The 20,681-nt window shown below is 51.7% G+C and overlaps 1 protein-coding gene and 1 non-coding gene across 6 annotated transcripts; both read left to right on the top strand.

The window, feature by feature from the left end:
* The first annotated feature begins 278 nt into the window (after positions 1–278).
* Positions 279–384, top strand: LOC112856558 (U6 spliceosomal RNA). The gene has a single exon (XR_003223130.1). It is a non-coding gene; the product is annotated as a U6 spliceosomal RNA (small nuclear RNA).
* Positions 385–5,608: 5,224 nt separating this feature from the next.
* ISM2 (isthmin 2) lies at positions 5,609–19,321 on the top strand. 5 transcript variants are annotated; one of them, XM_086709148.1, is made up of 6 exons: positions 5,609–5,836; positions 12,444–12,686; positions 13,964–14,324; positions 16,000–16,140; positions 16,393–16,476; positions 17,657–19,321. In XM_086709148.1, exons 1-6 carry the CDS (start codon positions 5,711–5,713, stop codon positions 18,172–18,174), a joined length of 1,473 nt encoding a protein of 490 aa, XP_086565274.1. In that variant the 5' UTR covers positions 5,609–5,710; the 3' UTR covers positions 18,175–19,321. The 5 variants fall into 5 exon arrangements, with proteins under 5 accessions (XP_086565274.1, XP_086565276.1, XP_086565277.1 ...); XM_086709152.1 differs by lacking the exon at positions 5,609–5,836 and adding an exon at positions 6,156–6,262; XM_086709153.1 differs by lacking the exon at positions 5,609–5,836 and adding an exon at positions 11,211–11,714.
* Positions 19,322–20,681: the final 1,360 nt, after the last annotated feature.

Genomic DNA, 20,681 nt, shown 5'->3' on the forward strand with positions numbered 1-20,681 from the left:
GGCTGTCAGGGTGCGGGGTTATCTTATGCATTGGGGAAAACCAGTGTGGAGTTGCAAGTGCTGAAAAAGATCACCACTAGAGTCCTTTTTTTTTTTTTTTTTTGTAGACATTGGCAAGTTGGTAAAATGCACATAGAAATGCAAACAACCAAACAATTTTGAAAAAGAATTTGTACTACCCGATTTCAAAACTTGCTACAGAGCTACAGTAACCAAGACTGCATTTGGCATTAGGATGGTCATATTGAACAAATAAGACAGAATAGAGTCCAAAAATAGTGCTCACTTCGGCAGCACGTATACTAAAACTGGACCGGTACAGAGAGCATTAGCACGCCTCTGCACAAGGATGACACACGGATTTGTGAAGACTTCCACATTTTTGAGTGATGTATAGAATTGTTCAATCACTATATTGAACACCTGAAACTAATACAACACTGTGTTAATTATACTGGAATTAAAATTTAAAACTTAATAAGAAAGTCCAGGAATAGACCTACACATATATGGTTAGTCGATTTTTGACAAAAGTGCCAAATTAATTCAATGCGGAAGGTACAGTTAGTCAACTAACGGTGCTGGAACAACTGAATATCTAGGGGGAATGACCTTCAACTCTTCCCTCACATATGCAACAGTTAAAGCAAAGATCTGAACATAAAACTATAAAACTTCCAAGAGAAAACAGAAAAATCTGTGACTTTGGATTAGGCAACGATTTCTTAGAACACAAAAAGCATGGCTCAGAAATACTGATAAGCTGGACTTATCCAAATGAAAACTTCAAGGGACGCCTGGGTGGCTTGGTTAAGCATCCAACTCTTGGTTTCAGCTCAGGTCATAATCTCATGGTTCGTCAGATTGAGCCCCATGTCGGGCTCTGGGCTGACAGCATGGAGCCTGCTTAGGATTCTCTCTCTCCCTCTTTCTCTGCCCCTCCTCTCTCTCTATCAAAATAAATAAATGAACTTAAAAAAATGAAAACTTCAAGTTTCCACGAAAGGAAAATGCAAACTCCAGACTGAGATAAAACATGCATAACACATATCCAATAAAGGCTTTCTATCCGGAAAAAAAACCCTTAAAACCCAATAAGGCAAGGCTATTCAATAAAAAATAGGCAAAAGATTTGATGGGGCGCCTGGGTGGCGCAGTCGGTTAAGCGTCCGACTTCAGCCAGGTCGCGATCTCGCGGTCCGTGAGTTCGAGCCCCGCGTCAGGCTCTGGGCTGATGGCTCGGAGCCTGGAGCCTGTTTCCGATTCTGTGTCTCCCTCTCTCTCTGCCCCTCCCCCGTTCATGCTCTGTCTCTCTCTGTCCCCAAAATAAATAAACGTTGAAAAAAAAATTAAAAAAAAAAAAAATAGGCAAAAGATTTGAACACTTTTTTTTTAAGATTTTATATTTTTTAAGTAATCTCCATGCCCAGCGTGGGGCTCAAACTCACAACCCCAAGATCAAGAGTCTCGTGCCTTCCAAACCTAGCCAGCCAGATGCCCCAAAGATTTGAACAGAATTGTCACAAAAGGAGATGTGCTAATGGCCAGAAAAGCACAGGGAAAATGTTCAACATCACTGGTTGTCAGGGAAATGCAAATTAAAACTACACTAAGATTCCACTACTCACCTACCCACTACAATGGCTGAGTTAAAAAAAAATTTTTTTAATGTTTATTATTTTTGAGAGACAGAGACAGAGTGCAAGCAGGGGAGGGGCAGAGAGAGAGCGAGACACAGAATCCAAAGCAGGCTCCAGGCTCTGAGCTGTCAGCACAGAGCCCGATGTGGGGCTCGAACTCACAGACTGCAAGATCATGACCTGAACTGAAGTAGGCCCTTAACCGACTGAGCCGCCCTGGTGACCCTAGAATGGCTGAGTTTAAAAAGAATTACAATACCAAGTGTTGACAAAGGTATGGGAATACAAAGTGTATGGCCATTTGAGAAAACAATTTGGCAGATTGGGGCAGTGATTTCATCCACCTAAGAGAAGCATGCCCACACTTGCACTTGAATATTCACAGCTGCTAGATTCACACCAGCCCCAAACTAGAAACAATCCAAATGCTGTCATTGTGAGTGGCAAGGACGTTGTAGTATTATGTTCATGGGATGGAATACTGCTCAGCAATGAAGAGGAACAAATCACTGATACCTACAACTGTATGGATGAGTCTTAACATGCTCAAATAAACCAAACACAAAAGAATTCATAAATATGATTCTATTAATACAAAAATCTAGAAAGGCAAAAGTAACCCATGGTGACAGAGAGGGGTAAGTGGTTGCCAGGGAGCTAAGATTGGGAAGGTAGGAATGAAGTGCATCCAACAGGATTTTCAAAAGATAATTTTGGGGCGCCTGGGTGGCTCAGTTGGTTAAGTGTCTGACTTCAGCTCAGGTCACGTCTCATGGTTCGTGGGTTCTGGCTCTACACTGGGCTCTGTGCTGACAGCTCAGAGCCTGGAGTCTTCGGATTCTGTGTCTCCCTCTCTCTCTGCCACTTCTCGGTTTGCGCTCTTTCTCAAAAATAAATAAACAATGTTTTTTAAAAAGATAATTTTCAAAAAAACAAAATGATTCTCTTACAGATATAAAAATGAACACGAGTTAAAGATTTTCTTTAACTCCTGAATGAGGAAACTGGTAAAGATATTATAAGCAATCAAAGGAGATACTGAAAAACAAGAACATTTATAGATCAAGAATATTGAAATGGATGTGCAAATGTAGGCAAAACTGGGGGCACCTGGGTGGCTCAGTCAGTTAAGTGTCTGACTTTGGCTCAGGTTATGATCTCACGGTCCATGGGTTCCAGCCCCGCATCGGGTTCTGTGCTAGCAGCTCGGAGCCTGGAGCCTGCTTCAGATTCTGTGTCTCCCTCTCTCTCTGCCCCTCCCCTGCTCGCGCTTCTGTCTCTCTCTCTCTCTCTCAAAAGTAAATAAAAATTAAGAAAAAAAAATTGTAGGCAAAACTGGTTTCTTCTATACTGGGAGGTCAAATGAACCTCAGAGGACAGGACATAACTTGCATTTCCATATGTAATAACTATTTTACTTTGTTATTCTTGCCTACAACCTATACAGGGCTGTAAAATAGCTCAAAGAATCAAAGAGTAGAATCAGATGAACTCAGAAGCATGTACTGTATGTAGACGATGCCTTGTTTTCCACTGAAGATAACCAAGAGCATTCATGAGGAGGCAGTGAAAACAGGAGAGGATATAATAGAACCAGTCAGGAGGCTACTACAGCTGTCCAGGTAAGGGGGAGAGGGGCCTGGAGCACAGTGGTAGTGACTGACTCAGACAGGTATGCACAAATGAATGAACTTGAGCTCTGACTTTGAGCTGGCAGAAGGTGTAAAAGTTTGATGAAAAGAGGGGCACCTGGGTGGCTCAGTTGGTTAAGCGTCCGACGTCAGCTCAGGTCATGATCTCTCAGTTCATGGGTTCGAACCCTGTGTGAGGCTCTAAGCTCAGAGCCTGGAGCCTGCTTCAGATTCCATGTCTCCCTGTCTCTCTGCCCCTCCCCTGCTTGTGCTCTGTCTCTGTCTCTCAAAAATGAATAAATGTTTAAAAACTGTTTTTTAAATGCTAAAGAACAAGGTAGTCTCACTTTTTGTCTAGAAAAAAAAAACACAACAGTATGACAAAGCAGGTGCTCAAATGCAGGTTTCTTTGGGCTAACAGTTGAATGTTTACCATGTACCAACCATCTTATTAGGTTGAACCTCATGAAATTGCCAATATTTGGCACTTTTGACCAAAAAATGGTAACTGCACCCTAATAAGAATCCTTAGCATAGATTCTTATTTACTTCTTACACCTGTGAGGTAGGTACCCCCCACCCCCCACTCCCCCACTTTTATAAATGACAAATTCACCAAGAGGTCAAAGAACTTGTCCAATAATATCAACTTCTTAGTAAATGGTAGGAGCCAGATTCAAACCTTGGTGGCCAACTCCAGACCCAGTGTAATCCCTGTGATGCACTACTATTCAAACCACTGCCTATCAACAATAGCCAAAGTATGGAAAGAGCCCAAATGTCCATCGATGGATGAATGGATAAAGAAGATGTGGTAAATATATACAATGGAGTATTACTCGGCAATCAAAAAGAATGAAATCTTGCCATTTGCAACTACGTGGATGGAACTGGAGGGTATTATGCTAAGTGAAATTCGTCAGAGAAAGACAAAAATCATATGACTTCACTCATATGAGGACTTTAAGAGACAAAACAGATGAGCATAAGGGAAGGGAAACAAAAGTAATATAAAAACAGGGAGGGGGACAAAACAGAAGAGACTCATAAATACGGAGAACAAACAGGGTTACTGGAGGGGTTGTGGGAGGGGGGATGGGCTAAATGGGTAAGGGGCACTAAGGAATCTACTCCTGAAATCATTGTTGCACTATATGCTAACTAATTTGGGTGTAAATTTAAAAAAAAATTAAAAACAAAACAAAACAAAACACTGCAGAGCCCTGGCCTGTGCCGCTGAGGATTGGAATGGTTTCTCAGAACTGTGCCCGGGCCCCTAACTTTTTCACTTTGGCTAAACCCAGATCCCAAGATTTACCCCTATGGCATATTTCCTGGCCATCCTCCCAGCACCTCCAGGGATTTGCTATTCCTGCCCTGAAACCAGGCAGCCTTTGTGGTCCCTGAATAGGCCTTCTTCCTAGTGTCTTCCCACAGCTCCTCACTGACCTGTCCAACCGCTCTGCCCCCGCCCTGCATCACTGCGCTCACATTCCCTCACAGCCCCCATCCAGGCCACTAAAATTGTCACTGCCCTTCAGGGTTCCTGATCTCTATCACGAGCTGAGGTTTTATTTCATGACCCGCATATGCTACACGTGAGGATCCCTGCACAAGAGTCTCGCTAGAGGGAGTGGGTGGTCCCATTGTTTTATCCGGGATAAAACTAGGTGACACCCAGTGGCCGGGCTAGATCTCCTGACCACTCCCTCAACGTGTCTAGCTGCTGTGCTCCTGGGCCTCTATCCTCACATCTGAATCTCAACTCTCTCTCGGTTTTTGTGCTCTGAGAACATCCTGAGGAAATCCGGTGCACAGTGGCAGGTGTTTTTCTGGGCTCCACCTCCAGCTGGGGAGCTCGGGGAGCCCTGGAGGAGTTACTTCCCGGCCTTCTTCCCTGAGCAAACCTACCTCGAGGCACAAACAAACATCTGCCCCAGGCCGGAGGGCTCTCACGCTGGGCTGCGGCGCGTTCCCCGCTCGCGGGGTCCTGGGGGTCCGTGTGTCCCCGCGCCGTCTGCGCGCCCGTGGGGAGGGCGACCCGCAGGAGTGGCAGTGCGGAGCCTGAGCGCGCCGTGCCGGCCGGTCGCGACGTCCCCCGAACAGGAATTCGCTCGGGGCTGCGACGGCACCAGCGGCGGGGACAGGGGGCGGGGAGGCGGCCAGATCAAAGAGAGCCGAGACTGTCCGGGCGCGTCGAGGAGCCGCCCCTCCGGGAAGGGCGGGCACATCCCGGGCGCTGACCCCAGAGCCGCGCGGCTCCCCCGCCCCGCGCGTCCCTGCGACCGCCGGTCTCCCCCACCTCCCGCCCCCGCCCCTCGCCCCCCGCGGCCGGCGCGCTCCCGCCCTTGGAGGAGGCGAGGCCCGGCGCGAACGGACGCGCGGGAGCGGCTCCGGAGGCGTGGAGGTTCGGCGCGGAGCAGCGCCGGCAGGGAGACGATGCCTCGACTGCCCGGCCGCGCGGGGCTCCTCCTCGGCGTGGTGCTGCTGGCGGCGCTGCTGGCCGCGGGCCGGGCTCTACCCCTGAGGAAGCCGCGGCCCCGGAGCCCCGCGAGGCTGGCGGAGGTGAGCGGCGGGGAGAGGGGTCGGCGCGGGGCCCGGGGCGCGAGCGGGGACCTCCGAGGGCGGGCGCGGGGCGGGGACCAGGTGCGGCGGACTCCCCCCCACCCCCCAAACCCCCGCTCCGACCGCGTGGCTGGCCGGCCGAAGACAGACTGCGCTAGTGGGCAGAGGGCCGGGCGCGGACCTCCCCCCACACGTCCCGGAACGGCCCGGCCTCTCCCACCTGCGGCCGCCTCGCCCTGAGCGAACCTCTCCTGCAAGCCCCCTGTCCGGGGGGGCGCGTTCCGAGAGGAGTCGGGACGGTGGGAGGGGAACGCGACGCTGCGCGGAGTTGCTGAGGTTCAACCCGCCGAATAACCGCCGGTGCAGCCTCAAATCAAACCTGCAAAAGATTGGAGTCCCTTTGGGTGTGAATTGAGACGAGATGAGGTAGTGAGTGGGGTCTTTCAACTTGCTGGAGAGTAATATCAGCCAGGGACCTTGATATTACTATGTAATTGGAAGAGAAGAAGTCGCTAAGACGTCGCGGGGTGGGGGTGGGGGGGCACTTTCTGGGTGGTCCGTGAATGGGCTTTGGGGATGCGACCGAAAACCGAGGAGCGAGTCGGAGAAGAGTAGTTTAGACGCGAAGAGGAACCACGGTCTGTCGACACCTGTCTCCCTTCACCAGGGGTCCACAGTCCAGCCATTACTGCGTGGATTGTCCCCTTGGGGACAAAACCCTCCCGACTTGTTCCAGGGTTTGCGGGCTGGTGTGGTAGGGGGTCCTGGCTCCTTCCAGGCTCCGAGCTGTTCTAGGAGGAGGAGGCCAGAGTAGTTCTTTCCATTTTCCAGACGAAGGCACTGAGAGGCCCCGCCGGGTGCGTGCAGGAGACCGGTGGGTGAGCGGCACCAGAGCTTGGGCTGCTAGCGGTGTCTAGGCTGCTGAGGCCCTCCAGAGGCGGCCGGGAGCACCGCCTGCATTTGAGGTCTCTGTGGACTGGTGTTTTATCCACGCTTTTTTTTCAACGCTGCCTTTCTAAGGAGCCTTTTAGACATTTCCCCCCCCTAAATGCCTCTCCCACTGAAATTGGGATATACCATTTCATGAATATACTGTTTATGTATCATGGCACTTGGGTATGTTACAAACCATTGTAATATCTAAGATTTTTTTGCCTCCTGTTGAGACTACATCCTGTAGACCAGAGTTTCTCATCCTCCACAGTCCTGTCATTTGGGGTTGTATAATTCTTTGTTGTGCCTTGTGGGACATTTAACAGCATCCTTGGCCTTAACCTGTTAGGTGTTTGTAGCACCCACGGCCGGACAGAGCCAGACATTGCCCTGTGTTTCCTGAGGGACACCCCTCTCCCCCACCGTTACTGACAACCACTGCTGTAGACAAATCCAGAGGAAGTGAACATCCCCTGGCCAGTCCCACCTCTTAGGTGGAGGTGGCAGTGGTCATAAAGTTAATTGAATTGGCATTTTTTCCTACTCATTTTGACATATTTTCTATTTTAGTACTTACTGCCTTGTATTGTGATTATTTTTGATATATTTGCCAGATCTTCCCCCAAGACCAGTCTAGAGGATAGGTTATTTCAGAGCCAAAGTCATACCCCCAGCTCCAGTATAGGGCCTGGTGGAACCCTCAAACATATGTTAAATTAGTGCCATGAATGAAAAACAGAGCTTAGAGCTCAGGTCCTGGGGTTCTGGTCTCAGTGGGTCATTAACTCAGGTATGACTCACCTCAGATGATTTCCTGACATTTAAAATAAGGGGCTAAGTCATCTCTGTGATCCCGTCCAGTTCAAATGCTGCTTCAGAAGTCCATGTGATGTGTGTTAAAGCTGTTATGTAATCAAGGTGGTAGTTAAGACATTATGTTGACATAATGCAGACTGCTCTTCTAGGGCCTTAGGTGATATGTCAGAAATAAATGACAACTCCAGAGACTTTTACGATGAAGCTGAAGAACATACGGCCCCTCGGTGTTGTTCCCATGGGTGTTGGATGGGTGTTAGTCTCATTTTCCAGATGAAAAAAATCAAGGCACAGAGACATTAAGCCTGACTGAGACTGGGAGCCAGGTCTGTCATTTCAAGAGCTAGACCCGGGACCTCAGGGTCCATCGTTGTATATCATGCCCCAGCCTGCTCATTGTAAGTCTTGAAAGGTCTTGAAATCATTGGCATCGTGAAGAAAATGTGCCACCCTCTCTCTGGTCAGGCCTGTTGCTGAGCTTCAGTTTACTCCCACAGTCAAATGGGAATAAGAGAACTCATTCTGTCGGATGGCCTGCTGGGTGAGAAAGCACTGGACATACACATGTGTGGCATTGTCGTTACAAGAGTTTGTTGGGTGAGGCGCCTGGGTGGCTTAGTCGGGTAAGCATCTGACTCTTGATTTCGGCTCAGGTCATGATCTCACAGTTCGTGACTTTGAGCCTCGCATCGGGCTCTGCACTCACAGTGTGGAGCCTGCTTGAGATTCTGTCTCTCTCTTTGCCTTTCCCTCACCCATGCTCACTCTTTCTCTCTCTCTGCTCTCTCTGTACATTAAAAAGAGATTCAAACTCATAACATAGTTAAAAAAAAAACAACACAAGGGTTTGTTGGGCACCAGACAGGCAAAGAAAGAATGACAGAACTCTGCCTTGGGTGTCTTCTGTTCTGGATAGGATCCAAACACCACCCAAACAGCCACAGTGCCTAGCATTTTGTGGTCCTTGTCTTGTTTTCCTTGTTTTAGGGACAAGGAAACAGACAGTGGGTCTAATAACTAAGCCTCAGGTCTGCAGCTAGTGAGTGGCTCTCAGGCAGAGCTGAGTTTGAAGCCGAGCTTCGATATTATTACAACCTTGGACTTTATGTAAATCCCTTACCCTCTCTGAGCCTCCATAGCCTCATCATTAACATAGAGACAGTCACATTCACCCCTTGGGGTGCTAGTGTTCATGCAGTCACTCAGCAGTGATTTATTGAGCTCTTCCCATGTACCAGGCACAGGATACTGCGTGAAACAAGCAGACAAAGTCCGACCTGCACTCTAGCTGGGGTGGCTGGGGTGACAGAAGGCACATCCAGGGCCTACCTCAGGCCTGGTAGAGAAGATGTGCTCAGACAGTACTCACGGGTCAGGGCTCAGGGGGCTCTGCCCGTATCTCTGCCTTACTCCCTGTTGCTAGTGTCCAGTTGCTTGAGGGCTGTCACTGGCACGAGGGCCTGTTTTCAGCTGTACATGACCGATCTGAAGTGCCCAGGGAACAAATCCTCTCCTCCACCCAGAAAACCATAATCAGTGACTGGTGAGGTTTGCAGGTATGTAGCCCAGCTCACTACTTCTGGAGAAATAACTGAGGCACCAGTAGGATTGAGCTCCACTTGTCCACCATGGTCACTAACTTGATGGAGCATTCTTTATTAGCTGCCTCCCACCCGTGACCCACTCCCCCACTCCCTGCTGGTGTCTCCTGGGATCACCTTCCAAAGGAATGCCCTTGAATTCTGGTGTCAGCATTGGCTTCTGAAGAAACCCAAACGAAGACCCATGGCCCCATTCCACTCCTGAGAGTTCTGGGGCCTGAAGCACAGAGCAGGGGCTCTAAGCAGCTCTAGAGAAGGGTGGCTGTGACGTGTGGCTGTGGTAGTTAGCCAGGAGTTTCTATGGCCTAGAGGTTGGAGAGGGCTGGAAATGAATATTCTGAGCCCTGCTGGATGCTAGCTCTCTCCCATCATTGTTCTCATTTTACACATAAGGATGCTCACAGAGGTTCTGTCCCGTCAGTGTCCCACAGGTCAGAAACCAGACTATTCAGGGATTCAGATCTAAGCAGCCTGACTTTAGAGAAAGGTTTCTTTCCTTTTTTTTTTTTTTTTTAAAGTTTATTTATTTATTTAAGTAATCTCTACGCTCAGCATTGGGGCTCAAACTCACAACCCCAAGATCAAGAGTCACATGCTCTACCAACCGAACCAGCCAGGCGCCCCCTAGAGCAGGGTTTCTTAATTGCAGCACTGTTTTAAAAAAAAAAACTTAAAAAAAAATTTTTTTTTTAATGTTTATTTATTTTTGAGAGAGAAAGAGAGACACAGAGTGCAAGCAGGGGAGGGTCAGAGAGAGAGGGAGGCACAGAATCCAAAGCAGGTTCCAGGCTCTGAGCTGTCAGCACAGAGCCCAGCGTGGGGCTTGAACCCATGAACCGTGAGATCATGACCTGAGCTGAAGTCGGCACTTAACCAACTGAACCACCCTGGCACACATAAAAAAAAATTTTTTTTAATTTATTTATTTTGAGGAGAGAGAGAGCGCGCGCGCGCGAGTATAAGTGGGGGAGGGGCAGAGAGAGAGAGAGAGAGAGAGAGAGAGAGAGAGAGAGAGAGAGAGAGAGACACAGAATCTGAAACAGGCTCCAGGCTCCAAGCTGTCAGCACAGAGCCCATCGCAGGGCTGTAACTCAGGAACAATGAGATCATGACCTAGGCCGAAGTCCACGCTTGATTGGCTGAGCCACACAGGTGCCCCTTGATTGCAGCACTGTTGACATTCTGGACTGGATGATTTTTGTGAGGGCTGTCCTATGTGTTGTAGGATCTCCCACATGGTGCCAGTAGAACCCCTCTCCAAGTGACAACCACAAATGTCTCCAGACATTGCCAAGTGTTCTCAGATGAGAACCATTGCTTAACTACCCACTCACAAGGCGGTGATATCCACATCAGCCAGAAAGGCTGCAGCCCCTGAACTCCTGCAGTCCTGAGGCTGCGGACAGAGGAGCTACTGAGCCAAGGCACCGGGACAGTTAGGGCTTTGGTGGCATAGTGAGTGGGAGCTGCCAGGAAAGCAGCATATGGGGATGTCCCAGGCCTCCAAGACTGGTCAGTGAAGGAGCTGAGTTGTTCTTACTCATCTGTCCATCCTCTCTGCTCGTCTGGCCTGGCTGTTGAGACCAGAGCACTTTGACTCAGTAACAGAGTAACAGTAACTCCAGGGCCAGGCTCAGATGGGCCATGGTGATTAGTGCAGGAGCCTTGGAACCAGGTGTTTGGGCAACACCAAAGGAGGGGGTTAAAGGGGAGAGGCCAAAGGTTCTGACTCTCTTTTTCAACCCAAGGAAAGAAAGTCATAGTGAGAAATTAGACTGAATGAGCCCCTGATTTGTGAAATAGACTCTCCACACTCTTGCCTGTAGTGTCACAGCAAATCAGTTAAGAGTGTGAGCTCTCAGGTGCCTGGCTGGCTAGGTTGGTAGAGTGTGTGACTCGATCTCAGTGTTGTGGGTTCAAGTCCCACGTTGGATGTAGAGATTACTTAATAAAATCTTAAAAAGAGAGAGAGAGAGAGAGAGAGAGAGAGAGAGAGAGAGAATGGGCTCTGGACCCAGGCTGTCTGTTTCAAACCCTAGGCTCTGCCACTAAATGTCTGTGTGACCTGAGGCAAGTTACTTGCCCTCTCTGTGCTTTAGTTTCCATTGTCAAAATGGGGATGACAGCTAGCACCTACCTCTGAGGGTTGTTGGGAGAATGAAATGAATGATTAAGTGTTTAGAACAGTGCCTGGCACACACATGCTGTGGAAGTGTTTGATAAATAAATTTCCGACAATCCTTCCAAGTAGGAATTATCCTCATTTTGCAGATCAAGTTGAATGAGCTAGTAAGAGGCAGAGCTAGGATTTGAACCCAAGCTGATCTGACTGTCCAGACCTGTGTTTTTTCACATGGCTTTAGGTATGAGATGGGAAGTGGGGCCAAGTCTGTGGCCTGGGTGGGACATGCTTTACATCATAAGGCAGCTCTGGACAGTGCCCCCTCTGTCCTGTTGTAGAGACCTGAGCAATGGCTGTAGCCTGGAAGTAGGTGGATGGCCACCCCAGTGTCCCACTGTCTGAGCAGGTGAGGGCTGCTGCTGGAGTCAGAGACAACCAGGGTCTTTCACTTACTATCTGAGCCGAGGCAGGGACTGTCACGGTGTGGACCCCATGGGCACTGGCTGGTGGAGGGAATTACCTGGCAGACAGACAGCTGCGATGGCACCTGAACTAGGAAAAGGCGCTGGGTCCCAGACGGGCAGGAGGAGGAAGGTAGCAGTGGTCAGAGATGCTAAGGAACACAGCCCTCACGTGGACAGCTTGGGAGGGTCAGTGACAGGGGAGCCTGCTGGGGGAAGGCCCAGGTCTGCCACTACCCTCCTTGTCAGCCTTTCTGGGCCTTCCTGCCCTGACTTTTGAGACCCGCCATCTGTTCCTGGGCAAGAGCCCTGGGGGATTCTGAGGCATGTGGTCTGTGAACTGCACTTGGAAACACTGCCTTAAACAACATGCTTCCCTCTATGGACCTCAGTTTCTTCATCTGTAAAATGAGGAGGTTGGCTTATGTTTCTTCCACATGTAGCAACCTGATTTAGCCCCCGTTATGCCTCATGTTGGCACCATTTGTCCAAGCACTCTGTGCACATGGCCTCATTTACTCTCTGAGGCGTTAAAACATGTATGTTTGGATCCATGGTCACAGGGTGAATTTGTGGCCTGGTCAGACCCCAAGACTCCTGCGTTGCCTACTTTGGGTCCATTTGGGGTAAGCCCTGACCCCAATCACCCCCTCCGCCCCTTCTCTCTCCTTCAGGTCTCAGCCTCCCCAGATCCCAGCTCTCCTAGGGAAGAGGAGAGGACCCCCCCGCTCCCCAGAACCCGCCTCCAGGCAGGGCCACGCCAACATAGGCGCCGGGCTCTCAGTGAGCCAGCAGCCCTGAGCCTGGACAAGGCGTCCATGCCAAGGACCCTGGAGGACACTCCCTTGCTGCTGGAGCTGCAGAAGCTGCCAGGATTGGCCAACACAGATTTGACTGCCCCAAACCCCAATATCCAGGTGAGAGCTACAGGAGGGCATAGGCCCAGTGGACACCTAGAGAGGAACTGGGCTGACCGGCTCCATCCTGAGGTCAGGCGTCCCCATCCTGTATTCCTTGGAGGGCGGGGGTTCTTTTGGGGTCACAGAGTAGTGGGGGCTGCTCCTCTACTTCCCAGCTGCGGGCCGAGCAGGGCATGTGGTCCTCTGAGCCTGTGTTTTCCAGTCCATAGCAAAGGAGAAACAGCACCAGCCTGGTAGGGCTGTCATGAAGACCCAAGGAGTGGGGAAGCTTTGTGGATGGCAGGGCCTTCTAGGGAAATGGGGAAGGGGCGACTTGTGGCCCCTACCCAGGCCCAACCCTTCCTGCAGGGTTGGTTGAGTGCAGAATGGGGTGGGCTCGTGGTAGGGGGCTGCCCGCCAGAGGGGCTTTATGGAGCCAGTGGGATTCCAGTTTACATTCTCCACTGCCAGTCCTCAATCCCTGATGATAAGAGTCCTGCATTTTGTGCAGCACCTACAGTTTGCAAAACACTTTCATCAAAAGAGAAAAGGCAACGGGGAAGTGTAGAAACTAACATTCTAAACTTGTTTAAGAGTTTGTGTGTATGCGTGTGCACGCGCGTGCATGTGTAAAACCTGGAAGTTTAATTATCAAAATGTTATTTGTCAGAGATGGAGTGGGGGCGATTTTAATTTTTTTCATTATATTTTGCTGGTTTTCCCCCAAATTGTGTTCGGCGATCTTGTATTATTTTATAATAGCCAAAAACAATGTTTCAAAATTCACTTTCATGTAAATGATTTCATGTTACTTATTTCCCATCCACAATGTGGTGAATGAGAGCCCCCCCCCCCCCCGCCCCACCCAGGGCTGCTGTGGGACTTTGCTCTCTTTGCTATCATTTTCCAGCCCTACAACGAGACCCAAGGCTGTTAGTGGCCCCTAATTCTGGGCAGCCTGCAGCAGAGTTCACAGCCAGCTTCTCTTAAACTAGTGGGTCTCTACCCTTGGCACATGTTAGAGCCACCATACCTAGCCCCACCTCAGATAATTAAATTCATGTCTAGGGTTAGGTCAAGGAGTCTGGAATATCCAGGGGATTCTGATGCACAGCCAAGTCTTAAATTGTGACCCCGTGTGCCCTGGGAGGCCAGGAAGGTTGGCCAAGAGAATGAGCTGGTTTGGAGGAAAGGTTGGTCCTCTGCCCCTGCCCCCACACTTGTCATCTCTCCTCTCCTTGGAGCCTTGCTCTGAGCACTCCTTCACTGGCTGGCCTGTGTCTGACCCTCTGCAGGTGACCATCGAGGTGGTGGAGGATCCCCAGGCGGAGGTGGAGATGGACCTATTGGCTGAGCCCAGCAGTCGCTGGCCCCAGGGTGCCTCTAGCTGGCTGTCCGCCAAGGAGCTCTTCTGGCCCCTATTCTGGAGCTACCTGGAGGGCGAGGAGGGGAGGACCAATCTCAAGGGCAGAGCCCCAGGGGAAGAAGTGGAGGAGGAGGATTACCCTGCAGAGTATAGTGAGAGTGAGGACCAGGAGGACAACGAGGAGGAAGAGGAGGAGGAAGAGGAGCCTGGGTTCAGTGGGGCCACAGGCAGCTGGGAGCAGGGCTGGCTGGCCCCTGGGGACTGGGCCTTCAAGGAGCCAGACGGCTATGGTGAGCATCCCCACCTTGGCATCCCCGGCTGCTGCTTCTGGAAGTTCTGAGAGTAACTGGGGCTAAAGGGAGGTCTGAGAGCTTCACCGAGCAGGGGCAGCTATGAAGGCCAGAAGCTTAGGCCTGTACAAACACCATCATCTGCTAAATAGCAACATTACCCATAGCTTGCAAAATCTGTTTTTCCCCCAAACATTTGACCTTCACAACAGCCCTGAGACCCCCTAAGCAAATCGACGTTTGTTAATTTTACATATATTCATAGTTGTCACTTTCCAACAAATTGGGAAATATGGTAAACCCCACCACTCATAACTGACCTCATGTTCAGATTGTGTGGGCTTGAATCCTGGCTCTGCTGCTTACCAGCTGAGTGACCTTGGGCAAGTTACTTAACCTCTCTATGCCTAATTTACTTCCTCTCTAAAATGGAGAATGGCACAACCCTTAACTACATAAGATTGGGCGTAGAGGGTATTGAGTTAATACATTTAAAGTGCCAGCATGTAGTAAACTAAGTATTGGCTGTTTTTATTATTTTTATTAGAAAACAACATAGCACAGACTATCAGGAAATACCACCTAACACCTGGCCAGCTCCCATGACAGCCATTCTTGTTGTCGTTCAGGTTTTCCTGGGTACAGACGTGTTTCATGGACAGTTACAGCCATTCTCCCTAGAGCCCTGGTATTTCATCCTTGGACAGTGGTGCCATCATTAAGACTAAGGCATAGCAGGCTTTCCCTGGTTCACCAAAATGATGTAAATTGGCAGTTTTCATGCCTTTCAGCTTTTCTTCCATTAATTTTCCTTAAACTCTTGGTGCTCACCTGCTCCGGCCTGCCTGGGAAGTGAGGAGAGAGCTGGGTATGTCAGTACTTTGGGGGTTCCACAGAGCCCCCTGGGTCTCAGCCCTGCAACAGCCAGAGAGAGATCTGAGGGTGCAGTCATGGTGTATTTCAGGTTCCTCAGACCAGGTCTTGGTCCCTATCATGGAAAGTCAGGACTTTCCTTCATGTCCCCAGTGCTGGGGAAGTGTTGTCAGCCTTGGTTTTAATTGACATAAAAATTATAGGTCAGAGGAGCGCCTGGGTGGCTCGGTTGGTTGAACATCTGACTTCGTCTCAGGTGATGATCTCTCTGTTTGTGAGTTCGAGCCCTGCATCGGGCTTGCTGCTGTCAGTGCAGAGCCCACTTCGGATCCTCTGTCCACCCCCCCTTCTCTGTCCATCCCCTGCTCTCTCTCTCTCTCTCTCTCTCTCTCTCTCTCTCTCTCTCTCTCTCGAAAATAAATAAACATTAAAAAATTACAAAAAAAAAAAACCCTCTAGGTCAGAGACGTAGGAGTACTTGCCCAGGGTCACATTGACAGTGGTCAGGTAGCTTCCAGCCCCAGATATCTTTTTCTCTTCATCGCTGTGTTGGCACAGAGTGGGTGGCTGGGATTGTTGCTGTGTCTGTAGAGCCACCTGATGATTTACATGGGTGTCCACCATGCAAGGGTCCCCGGCTGAGGGACAGGTGGGGGCTGAAGTCCAGCCCGTGCTTCGTCCACTAGGCTGGGAGCCCTGGCACGGATGGCACCCTCCTGAGGAAGGGGTACCCTTAGCTAATCTGCACCAATGCGCCCTGTGGGCTGTGCTCACTCACCCCTGGCTCCCTGCCTTGACCCAGACTATGAGCTTCAAGAGGAGTGGAGCCCCTGGTCTCCCTGCAGTGGGAGCTGCGGCAGCGGCAGCCAGAGGAGGACTCGGCCCTGCGGCTACGCCTGCACTGCCACCGAGTCCCGTGCCTGCGACCTGCCCCTTTGTCCTGGTGAGACGAACCCCAGCTCCTACACAGGCAGAGGCTTACACTCTGGGCTTGGCCCCCTGGGAATGTGGGCCTTGTTTGAGGGTGGGGCCTGGAGAAGGGATGCAGGAAGCTTATAGACACGGTGGTTCTGCCTCGTCCCAGGCCTAGTCCAGATGCTGTGGGCACCGAGAGCCTAATGAGGGCTGGGCTTCCCCACTGGGAGCACAGAGGTGCCCTGGGGCCCCACCAGCCTGGCCTCCTCTCTTCCTAAAGGCACCGAGGACAAGGACCCCTCGGGCTTCCCCGGTGAGGGGTGGCCGCCCCTGGCCCACAATGCTACGGACATGCTCAACCCAGGTCAGTGGGGAGCTAGGCCCTGCTCCTGGGGGCTTGGGGAGAGCCTCTCTCGGGAGGGTGGAGCATCACTGCACAGGAGGAATCTCACCCCCATCCACTGAGGCAGAGTACATGTTCCAGCTGGAAGATTAGTCTCCCCAGCAAAGAGGCCCTGTCATTTCTGAGTCCCTGTCATTTCTAGCCAGGCCATTGGCCTTTCCCAACCTGATATTCCTGCTGGGAAGACCGTCCTGATGGGAGCCACTGAGGTTGGAGATCCACCTGGTGGGGCATATTCTCCCTGGCTGCGGGAAGGGATGGCGACATTCTGGCTTCCATTCCCGGGTGCTCTTGGAGGCTCCTGGGTAGGCTCTGTGTGGGAAGGGATGCCGTCAGAAACAGTTTAGGGGCCAGAATTCCAGAACTGCTCCTTCCAGCAGTTTGGAGCAGACGGTACTTTCACTGGACATTCTGCATCTCTGTCTCTTGGTGTCACTTGCCCCTCACAAGGAGGTAGGCAGCTGCCAACAGGCCCCCTCGCGGGTGGGACCTATGCTCAATACTGTGAAGCTCCCTGAGCTGGCGTGGTGGGCCTGGCACCGTGCAGGGCAGGGGTTCCCAGAAGACTAAGGCCCGGGATCTGCCTTCAAAGAGCTCGGGTGTTAGGGGGAGAGACACACACGACCAACTTGAGCACAATGCTGCAGAGTGTGCCCCAAAGTTCTGGAGCGAGGAGGAAGGAGCCATTCCTTCTGCGTGGCCAGAGTCAGCGGCCACATTCCCAAGGTAGAGAGAAGGGAGGAAGACAGCATAGATGGAGGGGGTCACAGCGGGCGGAGGTGAGAGTGGGCCAACACGCTTTTTTACCAGTTGCTTAAAACAGCGGTTCCTGTGCCCGACCACCCCAGCTCCTTCCCCAAGACCCCAGATCTTCCCCACCATCCAGCACATAAAGGGACAGCACCTGGCACTTCAGACAGCCTCCAGGCTCCTCCTCCAGCCCCTTGGCCAACATCCATTCTGAGCCGTAGCCTCTGGCTCCAGGTTTCCTGGGTGGTTGTGTGGTAGCCCTTATCTGGCAACAGAGGAGGCCAAGCTGGGCTGCACTCAGCTCCGCTGCGGGGCCTTCTCTCTCCAGGCATTGGCCCTTGATCAGCCCCCACCCCACCGCGGGGCTGACTGGCTCCCCTCCCCTCTGCAGATGTGGATAGCTGTGAGAAGTGGCTGAACTGCAAGAGTGACTTCCTAGCCAAGTACCTGAGTCAGGTGCTGCAGGACCTGCCCAGCTGCCCATGCGCGTACCCGCTGGAGGCCGTGTACAGCGCGGTGAGCCTGCAGGATGAGCACCGGGGCCGAAGCTTCCAGTGGAGGGATGCCAGCGGGCCTCGAGAGCACCTGGACGTGTACCAGCCCACGGCGCGCTTCTGCCTGCGCTCGCTGCTGTCCGTGGAGAGCAGCACCCTGGCCGCCCAGCACTGCTGCTACGATGCGGGCAGCCGGCTGCTGACTCGGGGCAAGGGCGCCGGTGCGCCTGACCTCGTCAGCACTGACTTCTCGCCCGAGCTGCACTTCAAGGTGGACACGCTGCCCTGGATCCTCTGTAAGGGGGACTGGAGCCGCTACCACGCTGTGCGGCCTCCCAACAATGGCCGGGCCTGCGCCGACAACCCTCCCGAGGACGAGTACCTGGCCCAGTTGCAGGAGGCCAAGCAGTACTAACCAGGGGGCTGCTGTTCTGGAGAAGATTCCCCTGCACACCCCTCACCCTGCCTCTGCCCAGACCCCGTGAGGCCGGCCGGCCTGGTGCCGCGGGCCCTCTGCTTGTGAACCCAAGGCAGGTCAGCACCCCAGGTGTCGGTGTGGGGCTGCGGACAGGTCGAGGGGTGTACAGGGCCCAGGCTGAGGGAGGGAGCTCAGCCCCCAAGGTCTCTGGGTGATGGGGGAGGGGGGAAGTGTGTGTCTGTGGGGGCTGCCCTCTCCTGCCCCCTGGGAGGTGCTGTCCCAGCCCGGCCACTCATTTTCCTCCCTCTCCCTCTGAGCTGGGCTCTTCCACCCTGGCTGTGGGCACACGTCGTGATTCCCAGGGCCTGTGGTGCCACAGCTGCATTTTGTCAGGCTGGCAGCCAGCCTAGCAGCCAGCCCTCTTTATCTCTGATTGGTTGCGGGAGGCCCTCTTGCCCCACCCCTGCTGGGAGCCACCACAGACCCACACCGGGGCCCTAACAGGTTCTCCTCAACTCCGAGCTGCTTTTCAGTGGACACTACTTTGGTTAGGGCTGAAGTCAACCCGTGGGGCCCAGCGTGGACAGACAGGCTGAGGTGGCCGAGACAGGGCCGGCTCCTGGCTGGGAATGGGTCAACCAATTCAGGTCCCTTTCTTTGTCCAGCAATCTCTGCTCTGTCCAGGTTGTAGGGATGTGCAGAACTGGATGGCACTGCCCTGAATGGACACAGCTGTCAGGTCTGGGTGGGCTCAGAACAGCTCAGGAGGATGTGCACCATGGTGAGCTGGTACACCAGTTCTCGGCTCGGGGTTGGCAGCAGGGAAGCCCAGATTTGGGCAGTTTCTGTGGTGTTTGTAAAGGCTCCCGCCATGGCCCACTTGGTGCTCCCGAGGTGATGTCATTGAACGCACTGAGCTCAGAGCTGGGAAGAGATGCACATAATTGGCTCACCTAGCAAACCTGGTGCTTCTTCCCTGCCCTCCTCACTCCCAAAATCTTACTTCCTTGCCTTGTGTGGGGTTGAAGGGCTGAAGTCCCCACCATCCTGTTCACAAAAGCTCCAAAAGGTGGGAACTTCAGCCCCTAGACCGCCGCCCTGAAGCTCTTTGTGATCCTCAGCAATAAAGCACTTTATTTTCAAATTCTGTCTGATGAAGAATTTGGAGCCTCACCAGAGGTGTAGGGAGCCCTGTGTACAGCCCAAGCCAAGCCCCCATGGTCATGTTTGTGACTCCTTAACCTAGCCGGGCAGGCAGAGCTCCTGGGATACAGAGTTTAGATGTAGATGTGAGTTATCCCTACTCATACTTGTACAGGGTTTCCTAGGAGGTACGGACCTCAGAGCACATTTACTAGTTCTTGGGGAACAGGAAGACTTCCAAGGCAGAGGTCAATTAGCATGCACTCCAGAGGAAGTGGCCCTATTTCCCCAAGTACCTTGCTGCAAGTATGGGCAGAGTTGCCCAAAGGACTACCCCTATAAGATGACAGAAGTGGACCCGTACCCTGCCTTGATTGCTACCCTTAACAGACACTGCACTGTCACTACTGGCATCTGGGGAAGGACAGAGACACATCAGGAAGTAGGATGAGGCAAGGTATGTCCAGAGCCACCACCTGGAGACGCTCAGAGAACCAGATATTTCCATAACCATCACACCTAGAGGTAAGTTTATTAGTCTGGTCCTGGGCCACAGTCTAAAAATACTCTGGTGCAACTAAAATATTACAGGGCCAGAGAGGGCAGGATCTCATCACCAGATGGGATCCAAGTTCCCTCCCATTCTGTTGTCTGGGAAACTCAACATTAGTACAGGCATAATTTAATTATCTGTTAGCAGAAACTGTGCGTGTGTGTGTGTGTGTGTATTTATTTTGAGAGAGAGAACACTAGTGGAGAAGGGACAGAGAGAGGAAGAGAATCCCAAGCAGGCTCCACACTGCCAGCGCAGAGCCCCGACTTGGGGCTCAATCTCACAAATCGTGAGATTATGACCTGAGCTGAAATCAAGAGTCAGACACTTAACTGACTAAGCCATTCAGGTGCCCCGGCAGAAACTTTTTTTTTATAAGATAAAAATGTCCTAGAGTCCTTTTTCACAGGAATCTGCTAATTCGCCTCCTTTCTAATATAACTCACCTTAACACTTGAACACACTGTCTAAATTTAATCTATACCTAGTGGTTGTCTATTACCCAAAAACTGAGTTTAGCCAGCCACATTTTTGATCTGTAAGTGACATGGGAAATTGCTACCATCTCAGACCACAGATGACAGAAGATAAAGGCGGTTTGGAAAGGAGTCTTGAAGAGGTTGGAGAGCAGGTCAGCTATAAAATAGTGTTTATTCAAACTCTACAAAGGAGAAAGAGGCACTGTGCAGGTGACTTTGGGCTCAGGGAATAGGTGTGTGTGAGGAGAAACAGTGATGGAGAGGTCACTGATCCTGTTAAAGGGAGGATTTTAGGAGCGGCCAGGACCAGAATCAGGCGGGGGCCCTCC

The sequence above is a fragment of the Puma concolor genome, chromosome B3, assembly GCF_028749965.1.
Source record: "Puma concolor isolate L17-30 chromosome B3, mPumCon1.1.hap2, whole genome shotgun sequence".
Lineage (NCBI taxonomy): Eukaryota > Metazoa > Chordata > Mammalia > Carnivora > Felidae > Puma > Puma concolor.